The sequence below is a fragment of the Cercospora beticola genome, chromosome 2 (assembly GCF_033473495.1).
Source record: "Cercospora beticola chromosome 2, complete sequence".
Classification (NCBI taxonomy): Eukaryota; Fungi; Ascomycota; class Dothideomycetes; order Mycosphaerellales; family Mycosphaerellaceae; genus Cercospora; species Cercospora beticola.
In genome coordinates this window covers 3,631,713-3,648,266 of record NC_088936.1, presented here as the reverse complement: position 1 = coordinate 3,648,266, position 16,554 = coordinate 3,631,713, and the positions used below count along the sequence as shown (strand labels likewise).

General features: G+C 51.8%; 6 protein-coding genes across 6 annotated transcripts; 3 read left to right on the top strand and 3 right to left on the bottom strand.

Moving 5' to 3' along the window:
* Positions 1-112: 112 nt before the first annotated feature.
* Positions 113-1,066, top strand: RHO25_003349 (uncharacterized protein; the record flags this gene model as incomplete). The annotated part of the gene is made up of 3 exons (XM_023598856.1): positions 113-134; positions 241-307; positions 361-1,066. The coding sequence occupies 3 exons, from the start codon at positions 113-115 to the stop codon at positions 1,064-1,066; spliced, it is 795 nt and encodes a 264-aa protein (XP_023455370.1).
* A 2,958-nt stretch (positions 1,067-4,024) lies between these two features.
* Positions 4,025-4,815, bottom strand: RHO25_003348 (uncharacterized protein; the record flags this gene model as incomplete). Its single annotated transcript, XM_023598855.1, has 4 exons — positions 4,025-4,060; positions 4,117-4,202; positions 4,257-4,700; positions 4,752-4,815. 4 exons carry the CDS (start codon positions 4,813-4,815, stop codon positions 4,025-4,027), a joined length of 630 nt encoding a protein of 209 aa, XP_023455549.1.
* Positions 4,816-6,636: 1,821 nt separating this feature from the next.
* Positions 6,637-9,258, bottom strand: RHO25_003347 (uncharacterized protein; the record flags this gene model as incomplete). Its single annotated transcript, XM_023598854.1, has 2 exons — positions 6,637-9,044; positions 9,213-9,258. 2 exons carry the CDS (start codon positions 9,256-9,258, stop codon positions 6,637-6,639), a joined length of 2,454 nt encoding a protein of 817 aa, XP_023455369.1.
* Positions 9,259-10,150: 892 nt separating this feature from the next.
* RHO25_003346 (uncharacterized protein) lies at positions 10,151-10,945 on the top strand (the record flags this gene model as incomplete). Its single annotated transcript, XM_023598853.2, has 1 exon — positions 10,151-10,945. The coding sequence occupies one exon, from the start codon at positions 10,151-10,153 to the stop codon at positions 10,943-10,945; it is 795 nt and encodes a 264-aa protein (XP_023456144.1).
* Positions 10,946-11,808: 863 nt separating this feature from the next.
* On the top strand, positions 11,809-14,090 carry RHO25_003345 (uncharacterized protein; the record flags this gene model as incomplete). The annotated part of the gene is made up of 4 exons (XM_023598852.2): positions 11,809-12,784; positions 12,849-13,135; positions 13,196-13,252; positions 13,797-14,090. 4 exons carry the CDS (start codon positions 11,809-11,811, stop codon positions 14,088-14,090), a joined length of 1,614 nt encoding a protein of 537 aa, XP_023456145.1.
* A 519-nt stretch (positions 14,091-14,609) lies between these two features.
* GNPDA2 (Glucosamine-6-phosphate isomerase 2) lies at positions 14,610-16,014 on the bottom strand (the record flags this gene model as incomplete). The annotated part of the gene is made up of 5 exons (XM_065602389.1): positions 14,610-15,249; positions 15,302-15,719; positions 15,776-15,837; positions 15,894-15,919; positions 15,985-16,014. 5 exons carry the CDS (start codon positions 16,012-16,014, stop codon positions 14,610-14,612), a joined length of 1,176 nt encoding a protein of 391 aa, XP_065458461.1.
* Positions 16,015-16,554: the final 540 nt, after the last annotated feature.

Genomic DNA, 16,554 nt, shown 5'->3' with positions numbered 1-16,554 from the left:
CAAGGTGCCAAAGGGCATTGGAGGTGGCGGTGGATAATCTGCGAGTACATGGATGGCCTTGGGTGGAGGTGGAGAGCGACGGCTATGGCGTGGACAAGCTGAGGCGAGGTAGATGGACATTGAGGGTGTGGAAGGTGAGTCTTCGAGTGCCTCCTTCTGCGCACGCGACCTCAATTTACTCACTTGAGATTAGGGCAATATCTGAAGACGGCATCTGAAGAACGAAAACTGACATACTAGGAGCGATCATTGGCTGCGAGTTGCCGCCCACGCTTTTAGCAGCACGAAATGCAGGAAACAAGTCATCGTAAGTACATTCTGCCTCCGGACGGCCTCCTCACTCACTGACGGGCACCTCAGATCATTCAACCCAAATGAGCTCGCACAAGATGAAGTGAAGGGAACCTGCTTCTACGACCTACCACCCGAGCTGCGAAACTACATCTACGAACTCGCCATGGTCGACAAGCTTCAAACCAACTTCATAGTGGCACCCCTCACTCCAGTACACAACCAATTCCAAGAGCCCAAACTGCTCCAAGCCAGCAAACAAGTCCGCACCGAAGCAGGAGCCATGTTCTACCGCAGCAACAAATTTTTCATCAACATCGACAGCCACGGCTATTCCATCAAGAGCTATATGGGCCATGCCCTCCGCTGGATTCGCATGATCTGTCACTTCAATGGCGAACAAGCTTTCAACGACCTCCATATGTGTTTCGCTTTCGATTGCGACAGCACCTCAGGACAAGTCGCGGAGCTAATGGGTTTGAAGTATATGACGGGCTTAAGGATCGGATTTTTGTCGCGTCTCCGGCAGAAGCAAGATGTCAAAGCGCTCAAGGATCAAGGCGGTGGAATGTTTGTCTCGTGCAATAAGTGGAGCATGAAGAAGATTTTGTTCGCGAGGCAGATGATGGAGGCTGCCGCTGAGGCTCGTCACGCGGGGTGGAGTTTGGTGGAGTTAAGTGAGGAGTATCAGAAGCATACTTCGCAGTCACATCAGCCGAAGGCTGCCCGGTTTTTCGAGGAGCCGGGAGAGGTGTACTTTCCTATTACAAGGTAGATATGCATACTGAGGCAATGAAGTGAATGGTTGTGAGGATATAAATGTGTATATGAACGCAGAGAACTTGTTGAAAATGAGTGGGTGATCACAGCCTGTGAAGTGAAATGCAAGTCTGTAATTGAGTCCAAATTTACCATGTCGCTCCGTTCTCCTGAGTGCATCGAAGCCACCCCATCTCCAAATGCTATGGATTTTACGACGCGGCGTTGCTCAGAAAGCATGATTCATGTCTCGTCGCTCTGTTCGTTGGACTCATTCGAGGGCAGTCAATCTCAAGACCTCATGGATTTGACCACACTTTATTTTCCGGAATGGAGCTTCCGCCCGGTCTCTCTGTTGTGCAGCAGTGGTGAACGCCAACCGATGTCCAGACTGGACGAGATTTTGGGCCCTTGGCTCGATCACTCGAAAGCGATGTACGGCAATCGATTTCCAGACTGTGCGGATCGATTTACCGTTTGTTTTTCAGAGAGTCGGTTTTCTGTTCTGTCGCTCCGTTCATTGAACTGATTGGGAGGCATTCAATGTCATGATCGTCTAGATCTGGTCACGCCTTGTTTCCGGAGAATTGACATTTGGTACAGTCGCTCCGTCGTGGAACAGTGATGAACGCTGAGCTATATCCAGACTGGTCGGATGAATGCAATGCAGATTTGTAGAGAGCAAGTATTCTACGTCTTGACTCTGACGCTCAGTTGTGTTGAAAGCTAAGGTATGTACAGATTACGCGGCTCGAGTGACAATCTGATTCTCGGTGAGCAGGATTTCTGCTTTATCGCTCTGTAAAATTCTGGTAGGGAATGGCAATCGACGTTAGCATCACAGGGACTGAGGAACACTCTGTCTCTCAGAGACAAGGTTATCTGCCCTGTCGCTCTGAGTTCAAATCAGCTTCGGTGCCATTCAGTCTCCAGACTACCCGGATCGAATGGCAGATTGTCTGTCGGAGAGCAGGTGTTTTGCCCCGTCGCTCTGTATTCAAGTCAGCTTCGATGCCATCCAGTGTCGACATGATATGGATCAAGAAAACACAGCTTTCCAGAGAACGACGTTTCCGCCCGTTAACTCTGTTGCTCAACGATGATCAAAGCCAACTAGTCTCCAAACTGTATGGATTCACCGACGACTATTTTCACGGAGAGTAACTCATTTCTGTACTCACTCCATCACTCGGCTTCTAGCGATGACAACCAGTATCCAAACGATAAAGATTACAAGTCACTGCTTTTCCAGAGAGCAGTTCGTGAGCCCGCTCTCTCTGTTTCCAGACAATGCTGGAAGCTATTCGGTGTTCTAACGCTCTAAATCGAACGATGGCCTGTCTCTCGGAGACAATGCCTCGTGCCTCTTCACTCAGTAAATCGTCGGTACTGCATACCACTCGGTGTCAGAACCATTCGCATTATCCAGTGATTTGATTCTCAGAAAATAGTTTATCTATTTCCTGAACCCGCCATGTAATGACAATGTATGCCACCTCAGATCTACTGTGTGCGGGTTGAATCAGTGCCATATATCTAGGGATAAGGTCCTGCGTCCCTTCACTCCGTTATTTATTACAGATGGGTGCCAATCGATCTTCAGCTCCTATGCATTGAAGGTTTCTTCATGTTTCAGAGAGCGACTGATCCGGTCCGTGGCTCCATTTTCTCGGGGCCCTCCATGCCAGTCAGCATTCAACTCGTTCGGAGTAGAATACTGATCAAAATTCAGAGAAAAGGTCATGTAATTCATCGCTCCAGTGTTGGTCGACTTACAGAGCCTTTAGGATGGCAGATGGCGTGGTTTTTTCAGTCACTTGTGCTACAGAGAACGACCTCGGATGCCTGTTTCTCTGTGCTTCGTAAGAATTGGATGTCAATAAGTCTCCAACTCCTTGCTATAATTCAATAGCTAATCCTTCAGAGAGCAGGACATCGCTCTGGATTTGAACTGGCTATCGAAGGCAATGTGGCTACGAATGGTATAGATTGTTCATACCATCGATTTTCAGAGACTTGTCTGTGAGCTTTGTCATTCCGTTCTTTCTCGTGCTTCGATGGCAGTAAGTCTCCAGCTTCTGTCCCCTGGACGATAGTTCATATGCAAGAGACTGGGTCGTCCACTGGATTACCCTGAATTCAAACAATCGAACGGTGGCAACAGAGCTGAGGATTGCGAAGGAAGGTCGTCATTCGACTTTTAGGGAGTAGCTTTCGTGTCTTGTCACTCCATTCCACGTCGTTGTCCAGCGCACGTCAATTTGCATCTGCTATTCGCTGAGTTGTGGTCGATATATCAGAGAATGGCCAGCTTGCTACCTCGCTCTGATTATACAAAAGGAGCCCATGGGAGCCAAGTTGCGAATCCTGCTGTTGAGACCGTCGTTCAATTTTCAGAGAGCGCTCGATGTGCCTGTGACTCTGATTGTCTTCAATTGACCGACGCCAACGAGGCTGGAACTCGTAATGCTGGATTGACTGGCCAATCGGTAGAGTAGCCCATATTTTCTATTGTTTCCATTCCGAACGAGAAGTCAACGCCAACAGAGGTGCGTTTCGTCCGATGTAAGTAATGTCCTTTGATCCAGGAGATGCCCTCGTGTTTTCGATCGATGAGATCCGTTGGAGGCCACGGCTATCAAGGAGTGTGGAAATGTATTCGATCCGATCCACGGAGACAAGGCTGACGAATTTGTACTGGTCGATCTTCGTCCTTATGAGCAGTCTATCACTCTGCGCTCCGTCAACGTCCAATGCAAGTCTGTCGCCAGAACGAGGATTTTGTGTTGGTGAATAACTGGAAGAGACTTTGTGTGTGTGATCGAAACAATCTTGGATTTGATTCAGATTCGTTACTATTCATACAGCTCTCTGTTAGTTGTACAGCAACGGCCCCACTTCATATAGAAATGCTTCTCGGAATCCGTAATGCTACAAACTGAGAGCGAATACTCGTCAATTCACAGATTTCCTCCTAAAGCGGGTTCTGGCAGATGAGTTGGTTGCCGAGCTAGGAATAAAGAGTCAGCATGTATTGCTACAGTCGATGTCAAGGTGGGAACATACCAATCCAAGAGCGCAACACTGAGGGGTTAAGCCTTGAGAGCTGCAAGCCTGAGCGAACTCTTGCTTATTCCTTGGGTTGCCAGGTGCTGCAGCTCAAGTCAGTATAAGTCCGTGGGTCCGGTAGATTCATGATGACTTACGGGCTTTGCAAGTCAGAGCGATGACTCCACCAACATCAGTCTGGCAGCAATTGGGGTTGGCAGAGAGGCCATAAGGGCAAAGTGGCCCAGATGATCCTCCGGAGCCACCGCCTCCATAGCCAGGTGGTCCTCCAGCGCCAGCTCCTAGTGCATCACCGACTGGGCTCGATTCCGTGCCTCCCTGGCCTGAACCACCCCCATACTGGCTACCGCCTGCGCCACCTGCTGGATTTCCACCTACAGGGCTTGACTCTGTGCCACCTTGGCCGGAACCGCCACCATATTGATTTCCAGCACCTCCGCCGGGAGCACCACCAACAGGGCTACTCTCGGTGCCTCCCTGCCCTTGTCCGGCGCCATTTCCGTGCTGGCCACCTCCAGCGCCTCCGCTGATTGGACTGCTCTCAGAGCCACCCCCGGAGCCACCATAGCCGGATGGTGAACCTGAACGAGCTGCATTAGTTTTGGTCATCCAGACATGGTCTTCCGACTTACCTTGTGGCAACGGGCCAGCCGCAGCCAGGGCAGTCATTGTAGCGACGATCGCGAAGAAACGCATGTTGATGATTGTTTGTGCGGGTGTCCAAGTAGTCGAAGGGGTCTGATTTCTCTGAAAAGTTCGAAGTCCTCAATACGCTCCAGGCGTTGTTCGTAGATCGTGATATCGGAGTTCTGATGCTATTGGTATTGCTTGATGATAGAGCACGAAGAGAATCGGTCTTACTCTGCTCTTTTGTATGTCTCTCAGCCTTTAGACCCCTGCTGCTCAAGTACCTCGAATGACGATTTTGATCATCCAGACGTGAGTAGTACGGGAACCCTCATCGTCATCGGAGCATTTGCCACGAGTCTTGGAGTTGTGCGAAACAGGACATGTGTGAGATGCTCGGCAGAGCTCGATTCAGTAATTAGTGCTGATGGGAACACCTATAGTGTGGCCAATCAGATTTGTTCGATCATTGAGGCGCTCTGTCTCAGACGTTCGCATCTGAAGTCGAGCTCTATACGAGACGGCTTCGACGTCAGGTGCGCGCGGGATCCGAAGGTGCGAACTGCTAGCATCCATGCTTTGCTGTTTTGTGTTCGCAACAAGCCATGCGGCCCTTCGTGGGCAGGATGGTTCTGTAAGACAGCACAGTTTATTCTCCGGGAGTTTGAGCGTTCTCTGAAAAGCCTATGATGGAACTCTGTCAAGTAGTGCGAAAACAGTATATTCTGCTCGTGGTCCGAAATGCGTGACGAGCGGCGGCTGCGGTTGAGATGCCTTGTTCATCTTGTTGCTATCTCGCATCGTCTCGGTCATCATCAGGCACAGCGAGGAGAATAACAGTCAGCACAATGCATTGCAATGCAGCGATCCTAGTATTGGAACTCCGGCGGCCCTGAAGTGTTAGAGCCTACCATGTGAAACAGGTCCCAAACTTTGTCGACTCGCTCTTTTCCATCGACAATGATGTCTCCGCCCGTCTTCGACGTCAGATATTGCGGATATGCGCTGGACCTGATGACAACGGGCTCCACAGCTGGTATTGAAGATTGCTCTGTCGTCATGAATTGCACGCACTTGACTTTCGCTGTCAGCACAGCAAGCAAGCCGGCTTGACGACCCAGTCTAGTGTATAACGTTGCCAACAGTCGTTCTAGGCGTTCGAGGAAAGATCGACGACATGCTGGAGGGTTGCGCACTCTGCGCATCTGGTCCTGTGGTGCTGGCCTGAGATGCTGCCGTTGCTGGCGAAGCGTGTGAAGGAGTAAAGGAGTTGAGGTTCAAGAGCTGAGGTGGCCAACACGGAAGGCCTTGCGCCAAATCGGGACATTTTCAAGGGACCTTCCGAATTCTGACCAAGACCTGCCTGTTGTATGCCCATGATCACAGACCGAGTACCACGGCTCGTTGCATCACAATCATGCCTCGGCGTTACAATGCTACTGCCTATGATACGAGCAATGCATCGAAGGCCATTGGTCCTATGCCTTGTAGAAGCTAGTTGATGGACGCGGGAAGTCGTCTTTTGCCTAGGCTAATAACTATCAGTAATCAATACGCCGCCATTCATTATATTGCTATCAAATTGTAACATCGCCAGAAGCACTACACAGATTGCGCACTTGGCCTTCTCGTGACACACAAAATATTGCTGAGTAGTCCTGGGCTCATGAGTCGTGCTGCCGCATGTTGTCGAAATCGTGTGGCACATCAGTCTTACCAGCGCGTGACTCTCTTCCGTAGGCGAAATGCCGGGTCATGCAGCTGGCGAGGGGACCTTTACCTTCCATCTCCATCATAACTCGTGTCTTTTCTAGCTTCAAGGAAAGGGCCGCAGCTGTTTCTGCGGAGGCTGTATCATCAGACCGGGTTGCTGTAGGATCACTGATGATCCTAGAGGGCCGAAGAAGTCTCTGCTGCAGAAAGAGACGTTTCTGCAGAAGCCGTCTCGAATGTAGCGCTGGCTGTATCAGATGATTGCGTTGCCACTGGATCAATGGTGGAGGACGCCAGGTCGGATGATTCAGTTGAGACAATGCTGGATGAGGCGTCGGCACTGATAGACGGTGTGCTTGTAACGGAAGCGTCAGAAGTGGACTCTACTGAGGCCGATGGCGCGGTCGTGTCTGGAGCAATTGTACTCTGATCTGGACTTGGAACAAGTGGTGTGAGGACATAGTCGCTTGGCTGAGCAGTTCCTTCACTTGTGGTAGGAAGGGCATCAGAAGCGCTGACTTCAATGGTAGAGGAAACATCGAGGTTCGCAGTCGAAGTCGTTGCAGGCGCAGAATCGGATGACGATACGAAATCCACTGAGAAGATCGCCGAGTTCACGAGCTGGGGATTGAGAGAGGCAGTGGCAGATGAAGCCTCTGTGCTTTCTGCAGTGGACGAAGCATCGAGCGACGAGAGGACTGATGTAATCTCGGATGGAGTCGCGCTCACTTCACTGGGAAAGCTGCTGGATGTAGCAGTTTCGTCAGTCGCTGTGAGGGACGCAGATTCTGCGATGCTCGACGTTGTCTCTGATGCGATGGCTTCCTCAGTCGTACTTGAGGCTGGCACCGACAGAATTTCAGTAGAAGTCAATGCCGTTGAGGTAGAATCCTTGCTAGAAGTAGCTTCAGGTACAGCCTCCTGTGTCTCGGTGGCTGGATCAATTATACTGTGTGGCTCCAAGTAGCCATAGACAACTGGCTTGATTGTCGCGAGGTTGGCTCCAATAGTCGCACCGCCTTCCGGAATGGGCTCTGGCGTCCAAAGAACCACAGGAGCCGCGGAGCTGGTTGTGGCGTTGATGAGAGGTCCTGCCACTGAACTGGTCACGAGTGGTAGCTGCGTGGAGCTTGTATCAGCATCGAGACTTGAGGCCGCGGTGGTGGTTGTCGTATTGCTCCAGATCGGTAGCTGGGTAGGGCTTGCGGTGGCATCAATGCCGGAAGCTCCTGACGTGGTAGTCGTATTGCTCCAGAGTGGTAGCTGGGTAGGGCTCGGGATAGTACTGAGACCTGAAGCCCCTGATGTAGTCGCATTGCTCCAAAGTGGTAGCTGTGCAGAGCTTGTTGCAGCATCAAGGCTGGAAATCGCCGGCGCGGTACCGAAACTCGTAGCACTAGGAGCATCGGAAGAAAGCAGCGACTCAGTCTCAGAAACAACGCTTGTGGGTTCAGTGAGCGACGGCAGCGACGTTGCATCGAGTGAAGTCAGACTGCTTTCTGACGCTGAAGCAAAATCACTGGTGCTCGAGATATCTGTGCTGCTCAAACCAACATCGGCACCGAAAGTGGTCTCTGACACCTCGGATGAAGCGCTAGTGGTGAATAAATATGTGGTGCTCGAATCTGTGGATGCGTCGGTGGATACTAAGGAGGCACTTTCCACACTCTCGACACTGGACGTTGCTTCGCTCGCACTGACTTCGGAGCTAGAGTCTTCGGTCGTTGGCAGGTCGCTTGCGAAAGTAGCAGCATCAGAAGTGACCAGAGCCTCCGCTGATGAGAGGCTGACTGTCACGCTATCAGTGGGACCAAGGGCATCAGCACCGGTGCTGCTAGAAGACTCGGTCGTAATAGAAGCGCCAGTCGTGCTAGGAGCATCAGTCGCACTGTCAGTCGTGCTTGCAGCTGATGCCGAGTCAGAGGGGGTTAGCGAGGCACTCTCCGGAGTGCTTACGCCTGGCGTTTCGATGGTGGACGGACTCAAAGTCGACAGATCGGCACCGATCGTTGCTTGTCCAGGCGTGATTGGCACCGGGGTGTAAGAGACGCTGTCTGCAGGGTCTGTTGCAGCGAGTTCTGCAGAGTCGGTGGCAGATGAAGTGGTCTCGCTGGCTTGTCTTTTCATCAAAGCGTCGATAGGGACAAACAGTGGCACAGTGTTGACAGGTACTGGCGTTACATAGACTGTCTGCGCGGGTGTCTCTGTGGCTTCGCAGACAGGTATGGTGTAGCTCGGTACTGTGACTCCAGGGCAGCTTGTGTAGCAACCAGGGCCAAAGGTGTTGCCGCAAGAGTCAGTGGAGTAATCGCATTTGTAGCCGCACGGGTTCGCTTGAGTCACGGCCAAGGCCTTGGAAAAGCTGGATTTGAAGACACCACCAGAGCAGATGCTTCCGGTGTAAGTAGGTCGAGGGTGGTTCTCACATGCTGGCCAACAGCCACCGAACCGAATGCTGCATGTGTTGATGTAGTCGTAGCAAATGACCTTATTGCAAGGTGCTCCAGTGGCTGAAGGGTCAAGAGGATATAGCAGGACTGGAGAGGTTGCTGAAGGAGCTACAGTGATGAGAGGCTGTTCAACGACTGCGCGAGCCAGGTAGTCAGCAATTGATCTGCTCAATCTTTTCGGCTAGTATCTGCTCCGCTGCAGCAGCCCGGCAGTGTTCAGACCAACCCTTGCAGGTCAGCAGGGTAGAGCAGGCCATGTGAGGGAAAAGTGCGAGCTCGGTATTTTCGACGCTGTGTGCGTACCTTGAGCAACAGCCAACGCTCCGAAGGCCAACAGTAGGGCGGCCATGATGACAATCGTTGATAGTCTGTCCCTGACAATGAGCTCGAACTCCACGCGTCGCAGCCGAAGAGACGAGATATGGCCTGGAAAGCAGGAATCGCGGAGGTCGCTGCTATACTTACGCGCTGAATCCACGTCATTGTTTCTATCTCAGCATTCCTCATCGTCGACGTGGTGGCCAAGAGACATACGCGCGAGAGTGATATGCAAGGCACATTCCATAACGGTCAATGCTCCTCAGCATGTGAAGATAGGCCACGGGACAGCATATTTGCATGATACGATACAGTGGCCATGGCAGTGTCCAAGGGACGAATCAGTGGCCCATTGCTCATGTTCTTGGTTGGTAAAGATATCGAAAGCGACGTGGAGCGCGGAGTGGCCAACACGAAGGTGAACTGCATTCTGAGTTGTTCTGGACCAGTCGTCGCGGCAAATTGTGGTGACAAGAGTCTGGAGCCGCGTTCCACGCCCATGGACGTGGCCAAAAGGAGGGCGGCAGAAGCTCCTCAACCGGGAGCGTCGACGGCTCGGAGCGGATTCATCTTGGAGCCTTTGATCTTGTTATGCAAAGTGTCATACATGGTGGCATCTATTTCTGTCTTCATAAGCTGAGCGGTCCAATGTTGTTGTCTTGGAGATCGTGTTCAGGGAAAGAAAGCAAGTTACGGCGTTGTATGCCTGATGATGCCTGATGTGAGCTGAGGCCACAACACGTCACACGTCACGCCGGCATTTATTGTTCCGATCGGCATATGTAAGCCAACTGTGTCCTATACACAACAACTCACTTTCACAAACGCAGTCGCGAAGTTCATCTCCCGAATCCACGTATCTCTTCCTGACGACTTCCGTACGATATAAGCCACGAACGCCATCTTCTCGTCCAAGGCCAGTGATGGCCACCAAAGCAGCGCATAAGCGCCTCACTCGCGAATATGCCACTCTCCAAAAGTCCCCTCCAGAGTACATCACTGCGCGACCCAGCGAATCCAACATTCTTGAGTGGCATTACATCTTGACTGGTCCTCCGAACACTCCGTACCACAACGGACAATACTGGGGCACTCTGACCTTCCCACCCGAATACCCGTTTGCGCCGCCCGCAATCCGTATGCACACTCCTTCAGGCCGCTTCAAATGTACAGAGCGCCTCTGTCTCAGCATATCCGACTTCCATCCCAAGTCATTCAATCCTGCGTGGGAGGTGAGCACCATTCTGCTCGGCGTGCTGAGTTTCATGACGAGTGAGGAGATGACAACGGGGTCAATACGAGGGACAGAAGCGGAGAGGAAGGCACTGGCGGCGCAGTCACGATGGTGGAATTCAACGTGCGGAGGCTCAACGACGAGGACATTGGACGGGAGACCAGCACATCAGAGAACAGGTTTCGGAGCGATCAAAGCGGGTGATGGAGGTCAACGGTTCAAGGAGATGTGGCCGGAAGTAGATGAGGAGAACTGGCAGTGGATGAAGAATGAAAACATCGACCCACAGACTGGGAAAAAAGTGCTTCCTCGGGGTGCGGTGGACCAAGCGGCCGAGGATAAGGCAAAGGAGGTGCATAGAAAGGGCAAGACGGAGAAGGAGGGACAGACTTGGTTTGCGCAGAACAAGTACTGGGTGGTCGGAGGAGCGCTCTTCTTGTATGTGATGGCTGCGAGGTTCCTCAAGGAACAGCAGGAGATCTAGATGGATTTTGCATGATGCGTAATTTTGTTGAAATGCTGGGTTAGCGAGGCGCTTGGGAGCAAGATTTGAGCGGCTTTGATAATGGAGCTGCTGTGAAATTGACGACTTTGTACAGTAGCATATTGAAACAGCATCAAGGGACATGAGATACCCCAGATCAATCGAGTTGCCTTCAGTAACAGCTTCCGAGCTCGTTTTACGATGATAGATGATTTGTTGCTGCGAGCGAATGCGAGCGAAGACTTGCGACATCGGATGCCCGATCGGATTCTTCATTATAGTTAATGCTACGTTCTACATACTTGTTCGCGGACGCACAATACGTCTAGCATGTGGAAGTAGACAGAGTTCCAGAATCTCAAAGACTCTTAGCTTGGGCATGTGGCGCAACGCCTCATCAACGCAGTCAAGCTTTTGCCGATGCAGTCTTGTCGCCTTGTCCTGTCCGCAGCAACAACTCTTCTTCGTTCTTGCACAAAAAGTCCAGATCTCAGCAATTCAGCATTCTTCCATCGAATTCTACATTGTACATCTCACGATAAGGCCTAACAGACCGAGAACCACATCGTCTCTCAATCGCCACGATAATGCAGGGCCACGGCCCCTCCGAAAGTTTCTGCCTCGCCTCGACGTGTAGCTCCATCGTTCTCCACGCGTGAGCGGCACATCGTCCCTCATAGCGTGCTTCTCTAGTCGCATAGTAGTCCAGGTAGGTCTCAGAGCGTCGCAAGTCTTCTGTTCCTCTCAGTCGCATCTCCAAATCCGTCCCATCCTCAATTTCAACCATATCAATTGGTACCAGGAAATTTCGCGATACATGATCCATAACAAGCACACCTTCTCTTGGAGACCTCTAGCCAGCCATGGCCTCTGCTGATCCGGGCCTCGCCCAAGCAAGCGCACCCGCAGAAGACCCCACGAAAGGCGCCATCGTCAAGGACAACGACTCACTCGTGGAAACCGAACATCCAGTAGCACCAGACCAACACGATCTCCGCTACGAGACATCAAGAAATGAAATCTGGGCATACTATTCCTACTACATCGGCAACAACGGCCTGACCTTGTTCAACTTTGCACCAACAGCAGCACAAAATTTACTGAGCCAGCACGCCGAAGCAATTGGTGGTCCTGACAATGACATCGTCTCGTTCGCCGGATCCCGAAGAACAATCAACAGCGTGATTCTCCTCTGCAATGGCATATCCTTCGCGATCCAGATCGTGATATTCCTCATTCTGGGCGCATACGCAGACTTTGGCACCTTTCGACCTAATATCTTGATCACGCTTTCAATAATCGCCTGGGGCATCGGATTCGGCTGGCTCGGCGTTCACACGGTCGAACACTGGCAGATCGGATTGGGACTGTATATCATAGGCTTGATCGCCTACCAATTGGCCCTCACCTTTTGGACTGCAGCCTTTCCTGGCCTGGCGCGAAATACCAAGGAGATCCGAGAGAAAGCGGAACAGTTCGAAAATGGAGAGATCACCAGAGAGGAGTATGATCATGCGGATAGCATGAAGAGGAATGAGTTGAGTAATACGGCTTTCTATGTGCAAAGCGTGGCCGAGGTCTTCATTCTGGCGGTTATTGTCGGTATTGGATTTGCGATGAAAGTGAACAAGAGTGTCGCGAACAATAATTATGGCCTGAGTGTGCTCATTGCATTTGCATCTGGTGTCTGGATGCTGGTGGCCATTCCTTGGTTTATTCTCGAAAAGCGAAGACCTGGTCAAGACCCGGGCATGAACATCGTGCTTGCTGGACTCTGGCAATTGTGGAACGCTATTACTCAGGTCTGGCAACTGAAGCAGTCTTTGTTCTATCTGATCGGTGAGTACTACACGACTGAGGCATGAAAAGAGGCAAGTGATCGAGATACTGATGCAAGAATCAGGCTACTTCCTTCTCGGAGACTCCTTGAACACGACCGTCACTGTGATTGCCACACTGCAGAATGAAATTGTGGCATACAATTTCCTGCAACTCACATACCTCCTTATTGTCGGAATCGTAGCTCAAGCCGTCGGAATTTTCGTCTACTGGAGGATTCAGAAACGTTACCAACTTCCCACCAAGACCATGTTCAATGCCGTCGCGGTTGGCATCATTCTGCTCGACGCATGGGGCATGATCGGAATCTGGACCCAGCGCTTTGGCTTTCACAATAAATGGGAGGTCTGGGTAAGTTACACTTCTTCCGTTCCAAGAACTCCTGCTAATCACGGCTCGTTGTGTTTGCAGCTCTATCAAGTCTTTTACGGACTTTTCGTCTGCCCTTGGTACTCTTACTCCCAAACAGTAAGTCTCAATCTCCTTCTCTCTAACCCTTCCGCACCCCACCAACTCATCTCCCCGCCACCACTTCCGAAATCACTCCGTCAACGGCGCTCATCCCCCCGCCTCATGCTACTACCCGCTGTCAACGCAACTCGCCATTTCCGCTCCGCTTCGACAAGGGTAGCTGTTTGTTCCCGATATCCCAAACCACTGGCTCGAGCTCTCTCCTCGAGGGCACTAGGATCGCACAGACGGCATTGAGCTTTCCGGTACGGCGACATGCAGACGCCAACGCATCATTTCCTGTCGACACGGACGACGCTCAAAGCGGAAACTATCCGGCCACGAGCCTGCAGCTTCCCGCTGTCACGAAACTCGTGGCGCGTTCGGCGTGGACTGAGATATCTTGCTACACCACCACACAGCATCTGGGGAATTGTGCGACTTACCTCATCCGGACCAATATTCCAGCGACTTGGAAACAACACCGTCGGACTCTGCCCATCAACCATCAAGCACACCTACCAACATCATCATCTCCATCCCGCTAACAATGCTCAAACAGATGATCTCCGAAATCACGCCCCGCGGGAAAGAATTCCTCTTCTTCTCCCTCTTCAGCATCGTTGGCAAAACCTCCAGTTTCATCGGCCCATTCATTTCCTCCGCCATAATCGACGCGACAGACGGAAACAACAGTAGTCCTTTCTATTTCCTATTCGCGTTGAGTTTAGCGAGTTTTATATTTTTGTGTTTGTTTGTGGATGTGAAGAAGAGTCGGATTGAGCAGGCGGAGTTTTTGGAACGGGAGAAGAGGTTGAAGATGGAGAGGAAGGTGAGGAAGGGGGAGGGGGCTTGATATAGGTTTTGGGGGATGAGAGTTGATAGTTTGTTGAAATGGATTGATTGATGGGTGTTGTTTCGTTTTCTTCGGCGTGAGTTGTCTTTGTCGTGATGCGTTGGTAATGATGTGTGAAAGGCTTGGCTTGGCTACCTAGCCAGGCACAGCAGATCTTCAACCGCATGGTGCACAAGTTGTGTAAGTGCTCGGTGTTCCCAGTACCAAGTCACAACCTCCTCCACTTTGTCCTACGTATCCAGATTCCCCGCAAGAAAACAATGATAGACAGCAATGGATACGAGAGAAACTTGGGTGCAACGTCGCAGTAAACATGACTGCATCTATTGTGTAACAGGAAGTCTAGTATATATGTAGAAAGTTTTTCGCAGTTGCATGGCGGCAATGCAGTACACAGCAGAATACATAAGTTGTGTCTCCTCAGTCAATTTGATAGGTACCACTCTCTGATTTTCTCATCCAGCACTTAGTTCAATCTCAGTCTCAATCAGGACTGTTCTTCGGATCCACAGTGAGCACCTAAGCCGCTGTAGCAGAGTCGACGCGCTCATGCATAGGAACAATCGGCAAATCTTTGACTTCCAATCCCGCCAATTTGCCAGCCACAGGCTGATCTGGCAATCTGTCGTGCATCGAGTCAGGGATGAGTTCAGGTGTGACAGGTCTTGTGATCCCCTGACTTGCAGGAAGAGCCAGCGCACTCGTGCTGCCAGCTCCAGGTAGTGTAAGCTCTGGCGACACTGTGAACGACTTGTCCATGGAACTTCTCGGGCTGTCGAGCTTTTCCAGCACAGAGTCGCGCTTTTTGAGCATCATATCCTCGGATGTCAAGACTTGGTCAAAACCTTGTGAAGCGGCGACTTGTTCGATAGACTTGAAGTACTTCACTGTCTTGACTTGTAGTTCGAGAGTGGCGTCTTCGTCTACGACGATCATCGCGTGTGGGTGCATTTGCAGGGATGACAGTGTCCACATGTGGTTGACGCCGCCTTCGATGCACTTTTGGAGAGCTAGAGCTTTGTGGGCGCCAGTAATAATGATGACAACTTCTCTGGCAGCGAGGACGGTTTGGATGCCAACCGTCAGGGCCATCTTGGGCACTTTGCTGACATCGTGGCCGAAGAAGCGTGAGTTGGCGAGTATGGTGTCGTAGGCGAGGCTGTATCCGGCGTTAGCAGTGACAAATATGGGGTCTGGGATTAGTGCCGTACGTCTTCACTCTGGTCTTGCTCTGCAAGCTCGAACCAGGCTCGTTGAACGCAATGTGGCCGTCTGGGCCTATGCCTCCGAGAAACAATTCGATGCCACCCGCCCGACTGATCTTCTCTTCGTAGGCAATGCATTCTTCCTCCAGGTCATCGGCATTGCCATTCAGGATGTTGATGTTCGCAGGGTCAATGTCGACGTGGCTGAAGAAGTGCTTGTACATGAAGCTATGATACGACTCCGGATGCTCGCGCGGTATCCCCACGTACTCGTCCATGTTGAAGGTGATGACATTGCGAAAGGAGATGTCGCCATTCTTGTGTGCGCGGACGAGGTTCTTGTAAACGCCCTCTGGCGACGACCCCGTTGGCAGGCCGAGAACGAACGGTTTGGTTGGCGTTGGATCGAAAGTCTTGACGCGGTCTGAGAGAGCAATTTGTGAGCAGATTGATCAGACACTCCCAGACTGAAGTATGTACCGATAATGTAGTCGGAAATGTACTTCGAGGCCGTGGCCTTGTCGTCTCGAATGATGAGTCTCCTTGGCACCTCTCAGTCTTCTGGCACTTATGCAGTCGATGAAACGTGCATACTCACATGGTATCTGCAAAGTGAGGAATAGTCTGTGTGACTCAGGCGCGGCGGTTTTCTCTGCAGGACAGCAAGGAGGCAGCAAGGCGGATTATACTTGGCCGGCGAGGCCTGATGGTGAGCTCATGGTATTCACGTTGCTACAATGATTGCACGTCACGTTACAGCTGGGCTGATCCACTCCGAAGGGATCGAGGTGATAGGCTTCGCTGGCAAGGGCCACGATGCAACGTGCGCCATCGCAGCTCCCTGATTGCACTCTCGCGCCGAGAGGAAGCTACAACTCGTTGACGTCTCGTTCGTTCTTGCAAGGCAGGTGGAAGCCCTCGCCGTCGCGCTTGCATCAGTTGCAGAAAAGGCAAGGGCGTGAGGAGTGAGGTTTCGACACCGGCTGGCGATAGTGATGGCACCCTCCCTAGCGGTATTGGCGGGCCCCCTCGTCGCGTGGTCGAGGTGGTACTGGAGTCCGATAGCAGTGTTGCAAGCAGGAGGGGTGCGAGGAGGAGCACGCGCGACGTTGGCCGGGAGGAGGATGTAACACGAAACTGATAACGGCAGCAGCTACCCCAAGGCCCAGTCCTTCCCTTCCGCGAACCCTTGCTTCCGTCATGCCCTGGTCCGTCATGCACCTTGCCGCGAAAACGCTGTGGCTGTCATCAGCGCTGCC